General features: G+C 42.7%; 1 protein-coding gene across 1 annotated transcript; it reads left to right on the top strand.

Moving 5' to 3' along the window:
• The first annotated feature begins 290 nt into the window (after window positions 1-290).
• Window positions 291-8,764, top strand: tmem38b (transmembrane protein 38B). The gene is made up of 6 exons (XM_079290095.1): window positions 291-712; window positions 5,534-5,690; window positions 6,096-6,280; window positions 6,382-6,469; window positions 6,958-7,075; window positions 7,823-8,764. Exons 1-6 carry the CDS (start codon window positions 589-591, stop codon window positions 8,123-8,125), a joined length of 975 nt encoding a protein of 324 aa, XP_079146221.1. The 5' UTR covers window positions 291-588; the 3' UTR covers window positions 8,126-8,764.
• The last annotated feature ends 2,606 nt before the right edge of the window (window positions 8,765-11,370 follow it).

An 11,370-nucleotide genomic window follows, 5' to 3' on the forward strand; every position in this document is an offset into this window, starting at 1 on the left:
AAAAAACATCATACAGACCTAAAATACCTTCAACAATATTACCATGTAATACATAATATCAATTATATTTTATAGCATTTCTACCTGTACGCTCCAGCCTGGAAGCTGTTTGTGTAAACAGTTAAACAAGTCCCAACACTGTGGACCCAGCATGTTTGTCTGAACATGGGTTTGTTAGCATCGCCTCACAGAGCCATCACTGTGACACGTGAGTGGCTCGCCCGTGCTCGCGCTCCTCCAATCCCACAGCCGCGCTCGCTCCGCCCGCCACATCACTGGCATGGCGGAACACTGAGCAGGAATTCCGGCTATGAGCCGATGACAGCGTCGCCGATGGGGCAACACCGACGACCATCACCCTCTGGCGTTACAGATGCGAGCAACTTGGCGACGGAGTATCCGCAGACACACACACACACAGCTGTTTGGGCCACCGGCTTGTGTCAGACTTTACAGGCGGTGGATGAAGCCCTGATGCTCCGAATTGGACCGGTGCCTATTTCTCCCCTCGAACTACTCGCGGAGATCAACTAGACTATCGCTTCCTGTTGCTGAAGAGTTTTTATATTTAAAAAAAAAGAGAAGAAGATGGCTTTGTTGGAGTTGCTGCCTTTGGACGAGTTGTCCCACGGACTTGCAAACTTGTCCATGTTTCCATACTTCGACATGGCGCACTACATCGTGTCAATCATGGCTCTGAGGGAGCAACCAGGTAAGATAAGTGGCTGACGCAAAGTTCACGCGCGTGATAACATGGCACGCCATTTGCAGGTTTCATCACGTTATTTTCTATTTGCACAAGGTTTGGCAAGAGTTTGTTCTGGTGAAACTTCCACAATATATGCCTCATGGTGTCCCGGTGTTTCAAGAACAAAACCAGAATGCCACGCAAGCACTGGGGTTGTGTTGTAGCTAAGATAAATGACAACAGGCTTAAAGTTAGTGGGTTATATGTTAATGTGAAAACATTTAGTTGTGCATATAATCTCGATCTACTTCTGTTGTGTTCTTTCTTGTTGTAAGCAGTGGTGTATAAAGTACCCAAAAGCCATACTTGAGTAAAAGTAAAGATACCTTACTGGAAAATGACCACAGTAAAAGTAAAAGTCACCGATTAGAATACTACTTGAGTAAAAGTCTTAAAGTATCTGATATTTATTGTACTTAAATATCAAAAGTAATTTTCTGATATTAAATGTACTTAAGTATTGAAAGTAAAAGTACAAGTAAATGCTGTTAATACAAAAGCAAAGGGTCAGAATTTTGAGAATTATGAAGTTTATTCTTTTAAGTGCTGTGGCCACCATGACCAAGGACATGGAGCTGTGTTGACAATAATTGGGTTGGCTGTGATCCATCCAGGAGCAACAATGTTCAACATAACATATTGTACATAAGTATACTTTTGCATCTACTATGAACTTATCATCATAATTCTCCGAAAAGCCATATGACACTATGAAGGAGTTGTAACAGTGCGTTTATAAGTATGCTCATTAGACTAGAGGATGTAGAGGGCAAATGCATAATATTATGTTCAGCAAAAATATCCACTTGATGCATCAGGTCAGTGTTGTGAGAAAGGACACCTGCCTTGTAAACTCCTGTGGGCCTGATTTGAACACAATAGGCAAAGGTTTTGCTCAAGCTGAATCTGCAATTGGGCGACTGCTACCATCATAACTCCATCTGGTCATCCACAACATGACTCAAATATCAAAACATGATCAATACTAAAGCAGCACTGAAAGGAACAACCCAGTCATTACTTGAAACTGAAAAATGTCCTGTTCATCTTCAAAAGACAATTCTATTAGAATGTGAAGAAGTTACATTGTATTAGAATCTAAATAAGTTACATTGTATTAGAATCTAAATAAGTTACATTGTATTAGAATGTAAAACAGTTACATTCTATTAGAATGTAAAGAAGCTACATTGTAACTTTAAAGCACACACTGCTGCTGAGTAACAGTTGATTGTATCAGCTCAGACCAAAGGCCGGCACTGAGCCAGTGTGTTATGTGACTGAGATAAAGTCTACAGGGACAGGTGGACTTTAACTGCACAGAGAGTCGACTTTCCACACGCACACACACACACACAACTTATAAGAACACACACGCACTCCATTGTAGTCCCGCTGCTGTGAATCTACGGTCTATTTATGAACTTGCCTCGCGAAGCATCTGAGCTCCCGTGACCTTTTAACCCGTAGTCCCCTGCTCCCATCCATCCATCTATCTGTAGCTGAGCGACAGATACACAGAGGGACAATATAGAGAAACAACATGCCAGAGATCAGCAAACGCAACACAAAATCCACATAACGGAGAGGATAGCAAAATAAATTCAATAAAACTGGAATAAAGAAGACATTTAACACTCGGGGAGCAAGCTGAAGTTCTTGTTTTTCCCCAAAAAAGTTAAAGGAATGCCGTAAACCACTCTCAACCCGTTCTTTTCTCTTTCCTATATATATGTTAACTCTTCTCCAGCAGCCTGAGGATTTAAAACGCGCTCGCCAGGTCTCTACATTTCCATGACACCATCTGTGCGGTTTACTGTGGAGTTATTTTAAACATTGCTGTGAGTGGATTGTATCGGGCGGAGGAGGACAGTCGATCAGTGGTTCCCTCTTCAAGGCCAAAAATAACCGGGGATAAGCCACTTTGTTTCTTCTCAAGTTCTCCGGTTTCAAGACTGAGGAGGAATGTCGTGTGTGTGTGTGTGTGTGTGTGTGTGTGTGTGTGTGTGTGTGTGTGTGTGTGTGTGTGTGTGTGTGTGTGTGTGTGTGTGTGTGTGTGTGTGTGTGTGTGTGCGCGCGCGCGCGCGCGCGTGCGTGCGTGATGCCGTCCTGGTTGTTGATCAGGCTGCAGCAGCAACAACTGAACTGTTTCTCAGCTGCAAGACGCGTCTCCTTTGAGTTCGATTCGTGAAAGATCTGGACTTAAACGAATAGACACTGAAAATACTAAATATACTTTTTCCTCTCAGAAAAAAAGAGGAATTAAAAAAAACCAGAATGACATGTTGCAGCTGTGGTGTTCTTGGCCTGTATTCGCCAAATTTGACTTGCAAATGTATTTCCTTAAACGCAAACCAGCAAACAGGATCTTGATCTGGTAAGGGTGCGTTTGTAGCCCAGCAGGTCAGAGCAGTCCAAACACAGTGACATATTTCAGTGTAAAATGTAAACAAAGCATTATTTCTTTTTCTTTTTTGTCAGGCTCTGACACTGAGCAGTTTGTTTCACTCTGGAACTAAAAGGGATGACATAGCGACCCTGTTAACTATGTCAGCCATGTGCTGCACCCTGTGAACTCAGTGCTACAACTGCGATAAGACCAACAGCACTGATACTGAGCATTTATCTCATGTAGGCTGAGGCTCTCACAGGAGGAAGGGACTCTTTGGGTGCTCCCCCCCCCCCCCTAAACTTCCTCCTCTTCTAACTGTGGCAGCTAGTTTTTAAACCAGAAACGTCCATTACATCAGACACACAAAAGGGAAAAAAACGGTCTCGTTGTGTCATCGAAAATAACTAGAATTTGTTAACACTGACACTTCACTGTGCTTTTGATGCTGCAGTTGCATGCAGTAACCACTCGGAGCTGAAGCCATATTGCACTCACTCACTACTATTCTTTCTGGTATATAGCAGAGCTTTTCAGAACTGTGAGGGGCGCCTACCCACGGGGGCGTGGGAGAGCTTAAAGGGGGGATGGGGGGGATGAAGGGACAGACGTGAGGTCAGGACACTGTGTGCACCGAAGGAGACAGGTGCATACCGGTGTTCTAAAAAGAGGAAGCTCGTTACTTTAGGCCCACTCACAAACACCGTCAGTGGTTAGAGCAGCAGCAGTGTCTGTGAAACACAGCGGATGAGGAATTTTTTAAAGGTACTATAAAACTCTTAGTGCCTGATTTTTGCATGTAAACTTCAGAGTCGTAACTCAAATCTGAACACAGACTTAATAGACATTTGTTCAGCGTGACGTACACTTCCCATGGATATAATTATCTCAGAATAAATCAATAGTACAAACAAATAAACACTCAGACATCTACTTATGACTCATTCAAAAAAATCGCTCCTTATATCTCCAGAACTTGCATTCGAATCATCACCTTTTTAAGTTTTCTTCAGTATTAAAGGAATCTTGGAATAGCCATCTGTACATTCATGGGTACACTGCAAACAGGAAATATCAACAGCTAATTCAATATACTTTAAATTATGCTGTTTGCCAAAATGTAAACAAATATACAAATGGGGAGGGAGTTGTAACCCACAGCTGATTTACTCCATGGCAATATTATCCTTCTTGCTTACATCACTCAAAGCCAACAGGTTATGGGAATAGTAGTTCCATAACTTAAAGCATGGTTATCCCTTATTCCATTGTTGTATTGGTACTTTTAATATTTTAAAGTTCTATGTTAGCATCAGAACTGTTCAAAAAGATAATATTGTTCGATGTCTCATTGAAAAACTAATACTAGTCCACAACTTTGTGCACTTTTTTTTTTTAAAGTGGTGAATTCCACCGCTTGTCTATTATTTCCATATTCTTCGAGCGTGGGCAAAGTTAAAAAGTGAGCCGAGCAGACAGAATCCTCTGGGAGTGTGCAGAGGAGGCGGATAGAGTTATGAATCTGTCTGTAATCCTCAGATTACCAGTCTGGTCCTGTGTGTGTGGCCATATAGTGACTCTGGGCAGGTGGTTCAGTGTCGACTGAGCGTTTCCCGTCTGGAGTTTAGGAAAACAGGAATATTCTAGTGGTAGGGTTGGACGAGTCGGTTTTAGATAATATTGGACCATCTCTGCAAAGGTCAATAGTTATATAAACACATCTCAAGCTTTGGCTGGATAATAGTAACACCAGACCTTCCTTCCATAGGGAAGTATCCTAATACACAGCAGTTCACCTGCTATTTCAGTTGACTAAAACCCGTGATGTTGCAGTAGTTGGTGTGTAAATGGGTTCAGGGGGAAAAAAAGGAATACGGAGTTCTTTATGGTGGAAACACATAAGGAGCATTGATCAAATAAATGCCGTGCCTCTGCACTTTGAACTACGCAATAATGTTACTGTGCTTGACAGACCTCCCGCTGACTAGTTAATATTAACACAGCTACAGGGATTTGGAGACTCGTGCGTCACACAGGGAAGAGACCAACGTGTTGAACTCCACTTCTTTGTGCTAAATTTAAAATGCGTTTCTACACCACCACTGGAATTCACAAATTACCTTTTGGGCTGGACTAAATGTTCCTTGTATCCACAAAGCTCGTCTCTATTATTACTGTCATCACATAAATCCCTCCACTACAATAAAGACTATATTTAATGCTTATTATGGTAAACATGCAACAACAACAGTGATTGCAGGGGTGTTCCCAGGCTGTTAAAAGACCCTGTATGAATGCTAATACCTTATGTATTGTAAATATACCACGTATAAGGGACTCGGGGAGATCCACGTCACAGCGATCCTGCTGACGAGTATGCTTCTGTTCTTGTGCAGGTGTTCTTGAGGTCTCCAGAGTCAGCCCCTTAGCCTGCTGGTTCAGCTCCATGCTCCTCTGTTTTGGTGGAGCCGTGCTGTCTGCCGTCATGCTGGCCGAGCCCGCGGTGGCACCTTTGTCCAACAGCACCGGTGTTCTGCTTGCGTCGATCACCTGGTAAATATACCTTGAAACAGAGAAAAGAGCAAAGAGGAGGGGGAGCAGACAGTTTGCAGGGTTAGAGAGAGGCCCTCTGCAACTTTTGTGAAGAAATGTGCAACTACTTCATTTCCTGTGAAGGGAGCATGACATGTGGAAGAGATTGAATGAAACAGAGAGGTTGTTGTCAAGTTCCCACCTCTTAATATGAAGCCTATGGTGCCCTCTACTGGTGGCACATATTATTACACTCCTCAAAATAATTACACAGCACCCTCTGCTGGTGAAGTCAGGTACTTGACAGAAACTGGCAGGTGATACGAGTGTCAACATGTTTAATGAACACATAGTGGACACACAGCAGGTATCTGAGGTGTGTGTGTGTGTGTACACTCTTTATTTGAGCCATATGTGTCTCTTCAGGTACCTAGTGTTTTACTGCCCCATGGACCTGGTGTACTGTTGCTCTGCCCTGCTGCCTCTCCGGCTGGTGCTGTCGGTGATGAAGGAAGTGACCAGGACGTGGAAGGTGCTTGGGGGGGTGACCCTGGCACACAGCAAATACAAAGACAGCCTGCTGGTTATGATTGCCATTGGGTGGGCTAAAGGTCGGTAGCTGACGGTGCATGCAGAAGGATGCTTCAATGGATTATTTCTATGAACATCCATCTGTATCAAGCATACGTTTTTCTTTTCTTACCCCCACTAGGTGCTGGAGGTGGTCTGATACGTAACTTTGAGCAGCTTGTTCGAGGTGTATGGAAACCCGAGACTAATGAGCTCCTAAAGATGTCGTAGTAAGTCTTCTGCAGGACTCTTATAAGCACAGAACCACTGATATATCGATAAAACTACATTTTCAATGAAATCACTGAGAGTGTATTGTGTTGTATTTCGTATGAACGTCAAACTGAGAGGAATGGTTTGACATTTTGGGAAATGTGTTTATTTAAGAAATGACTCCATGACATTTCTTTGCCTGACAATAAATAGTCTGGCACACAACCCCTCATGTAAAAATACAACTTGTCATTGTTACACTGCATGGATTCAGCAAACAAGATATTATTGTTTGACCATTAGATAATATAAGATGATTGGCTCATGGTTGTACCTTTTTATATTTACCTTATAGACATGACAATGTATTGATATTCTCATCTACCGAACAAGACAATTTTCTAAAACACTTAACAAATCTGGGGATACAGTGATCACCCTCACTATTTATTGATTTTGATCATAGATTATATCATAACCATTCTCTCATTGCACGTCTGTTCAGCCCCACCAAGATCACCCTGATCGGAGCGGTGCTGTTTGCTCTGCAGCAGACCCACTACCTGCCTCTCCAGACGCACCACCTGATGCTCATCTACACCGTCTTCACCGTCGTCAACAAGGTCAGTGTGTAGCTCACACCCGAACACCGTGACCGTGAGAATAAACGCCCACGGTGCGAGTGATTCAGATGCAGAACAGGAAGGCACGTTTTGGGCAATTTGCTAACCGATGATGCATACAAAAAAGATTTCATACCATTCTTAGTTTATTATTTGATCTTAACTCGGGTATGTAGACTGTTTTGGTGCCGTGGATCCCTCCAAATCTGTGGCGTCCTGTCTTCTAAATGACCTTTCTCCCTCTGCTTTTTTTGAAGTTTGAGCTGTGGTGACTCACATTAGCTCGGTGTTACCCGCAGGGCTGGTGCTTTTGCATCATTTTCAACAGCTTGCATCATCCTCCCTCTTCTCTTCTCTTCTTTGGGAAACTTGTGCTCTTGACTGAGACACAGATAAATCTACCGTGTCTTCTTTCAACTCCCATTCTTTTAGCTCTCATCGTCTCTGATCTGTCGAATTAATGCAGAGGCATTTCATCAGAAGTCTGGCGTCCAAATCTTCTATTTATTCGTTTGTGATCCTGATGATGCAGATCATCCCCTAATTACTTCAGTGAAAAGGGACAAATTACCGACAGCTGATACTGCTCTGTAGGTTCATCACTACAAGCAAGTCCTTTTACATACAAGTAGTCATGTGATCCATTGTTAATTGGAATATAGTGATTCTAGCTGCTGCTATAAATTAAATTCTAAACCTAATAAGACATTTTGTTTCTGCTTTTGACACATTTGTCTTTTTCTTTAGTCGAGGATGATGCTGACAGGCTCCTCCTCCTCGCCATTCGCCGCCATCGAGTCGGCCGTCTACAAGACCCTCTTCGCCGGCCACTCCCCTTATGATGCCCTCACCGGCGAGGTACAGAAAGCGTGCGTCGATCACGGCGCAACCAACGGGACGACCGCCACCGCCGGAGCCAAAGAGATTGGTGAGAATGGCGCAGCGGAGAAAACTACCCCGGTTTCTCGTGTCAAGGGTCAGAGTGGATCGCTCAAAGCCAAAGAGAAGTCGGAGAACGCGGACACGACAAACTGCAAGAAGATAAACTAGTCAGCCTCCGCCCCGTAGCGCCTTGTCACCTCTAAGCAGGGTTGTGGAGTCATTTCTGATTCACATTTGTGACATCAGCTCTCAAACTTTTATGTTATTTTTCTTTTATCAAGACATACGTTTTTGTTGCGTCCAAATACTATTTCTCTTATTCATTACTTACAATGCAATTTAAATCAGACTGCTGAAACAGCATTTCAAAAAGAGCCGACTCCAACCAACCGTGCACCTTACTGTGGGATAATCACCCCGTCCTTAAACTACTGTGATATTTATGCTGTTGGATGTGAAAATCATATATCCTCGGGCTGATTGCACACTTGTAGTACAACGTGTAGCCTAATTTTTAATATATATATATATATTTATAATGAGTGAAAACTGTTGATGTTATCCTTGGGTTTTGGGGACAGTGCTGTGCACCTGCTGATCTATGAATGTCTGTTTCCTGCTATATTTCATACTCTGGTTAGAAACACTTTTTTAAAGAGTTTATATTCTACAACACTGAGGTATTGTATTCTATTTATACTAAATAATTGCACTCTTGAATGAACATTTTCAAAATGGAAGACAATTTTTATTGTATTCTGTTTCTTTGGCGAATGCTTTGAATTGCACGTAAAAGCATGAGAATAAACGGGTTAAATGCACTATAAAATGGGTTTTGTGATTTCTAGTCGCTCCGCGTTATCAGACAGATTCATGCGGTTCAGTGACCATGGACCCAACTCAATGTTGCCTCACTTTAAAGCACCAAGCAGATCATTCGTCACATTTTAACATGTTTAAGTCCCTGACAGAAAGCCCCTAATTAATACAGAATCAAACATCATGTAGCCATCTTAGCACATTAGTTCACACTATAATTTGTCAAATGACAACTGGTATCTTAATTAGCTGCTGGGTGAGTTGATAAAAAGCAGCGCGGTGTCCAGAAGTAACCTCAAAGGCTGAAACATTGCATCAGTGTAACATCAGCACCTGATTGATACCTCAGCCTCTTTAAAAAGCTGCTAGAGAGAGAGAGAGCCCCCAAATCCCCCCCAATTCTCATCTATGTAACATCAGACAGCAGAGAACCCTCCCTGTGAATACAAATTAAGAACAGATGAGGGAGGGGGGGGGTGTTGAAGAGATAAGAGAAGACGATCAACAGCGATTCCGGCTGAGATGATGTACCTGCCTTTCAAACGTCTCAAGTCCACAGATATCAGACGTGTGCATGTCAGTAACAGGCTTGCATCTGAACGTGTTTGCTGCAAAACCGCTCAGTATTAGCGTGTGTGTGTGTGTGCGTTGATCTTCCTGACTCTCATGGCAAGCTATGTGACCTGGAAAACTGAAAGACACGTTAATAAGCCATTGTTTTCCTCACGCTGCCTCCCATGATAAGAAGACTGTGGACATGACGACGGCTCAGAGCCTGAATTCCCAGACATTACTCTTAATGAGGTCCAGACCTGTGTAGTTTTTCCGCTTTCCATCCCACAACACACACAACTTGTGCGCATAGACACAAAGCAAGGATACTGTATGCACACACATTCCGATACACATGACTTTGAACCCGCAGTCGAAGTAGAGGTTGAGGACATACTGAGACCATGGCATACTATCCACAAACAAACCCACATCAGAGACACACACACACACACACACACACACACACACACACACACACACAGTAGACTGGGAGGCCATCAGGGTACGTCCGACACCGACATCTTGATTCTGTGACCTGTTTTGTTGTAGCTTTTTATCTTGTTTCTCATCATTTGACTTAAAGGATGAATCAAGAGATATGCTTTAGTTTTGTGTCAACAGAGGAGCAAAACAAACGATGGATTGATCCCCCTTACAAGATCTGCAAATAAACTGCAGTGCCCAATCATTTCACTCAAATCACTACTTAAAAAAAAAAGATTGAACTATTTATATGACCTGTTTTTTTTATTTTTTATTTACATCTTCAGAATGAGCCTGGAGAAGTCCGAAAGTATTGCGAAACAGACCACCACATAGTTGGTGTGTCTTTTCATGGAATGCCAGCCTTATCCTTGAAGTTGCTCACTCATTGACTCATTTGTTTCCAATTTATTCAAAATGCTGCAGTTAGAATAGTGACACACCAAGAAAAGAGAAGGCATTTCTCCAATTCTTAGATCCCTGCACTGGCTTCCAGTTAAATGTAGAATTGATTAAAGGCCCGACTTATTGTCTTTAATTCAGTCACTCAATGGTCTGGGCTCAATATATATGGCAGATCTGTTTGCCGTGGACAAGCTGGGTCTCAGATCAGCAGGGACGGGTCAGTTAGCGGTGTGCTAAGAGTTCAAATGTGGTGAAACAGCATTCAGACGTTACGCTGCTCACTGCTGGAATCAGCTCCCCTTGGAACCGAGATATTTCCTAACAGTAGCCATTTTTTAAAAACTAAGCTGAAGACCGTCCTCTCCACAGCTTTTAATCAGTTTAATGTTTTTTGTTTTTTTTTGGTTTTAAACTTGTCTGTAATTTTACATTCATATCTTTCTTATCATTTGCCTGTAAAGCACTTTGCATGACCTCTGTGATAAGAAATGCATTACCCCAGAATTGTGGGGCTCCATATTAATAATTGCAGCACTTTCTTGGCGAGAAACATTCTATTAAAGTGCTCTATTTCCGTAATCTAGAATATAAGTGAATTTACAAAAAAAACAATGTCATGCAGTGTAATAGAGGTGCTGTGATACAACCAACATGATGGCATAACAGCATACACAGCTTATATGACATGGTTTTCATTCCATAATGTGGCTTTATCATATGGTTTGAACCTTCAGTCTCAACTTAAACACACGCGCACTGAGTTTCAAACTCCATAAATGAAGCTATAAACATTTTTGGTGGCCTCTAAACAGCCACTGCTGCCTGTTGGTGAGTGGTGCAGGACAGGCGATTACCACTTGGTGGCGTTAGGAGGCGTCATCTCTGATGGCTTGATGCCTGGGAACTGACAAGCTGGCCAGCAGCTGCAGGCAGGAAGGGATGGGGACAGGAGGGGACCCTCTTTGCAGAGCCAATGGTAGCTGCCTGCATGTGTGTGATCTGGTTTAGCCGTGCTTGTGAGGATTGGCTATAGGCAAGCCACTATACTTATGAGGACATTCTAGGTTGTGGGAGCATTTTGGATGGACCAAAATCCCAGATAACGTTCAAAACATCTAAAATGACCTCCCAGAAATGAGAATTTAAAAAAA

The sequence above is a fragment of the Melanostigma gelatinosum genome (assembly GCF_949748355.1).
Source record: "Melanostigma gelatinosum genome assembly, chromosome: 18".
NCBI lineage: Eukaryota > Metazoa > Chordata > Actinopteri > Perciformes > Zoarcidae > Melanostigma > Melanostigma gelatinosum.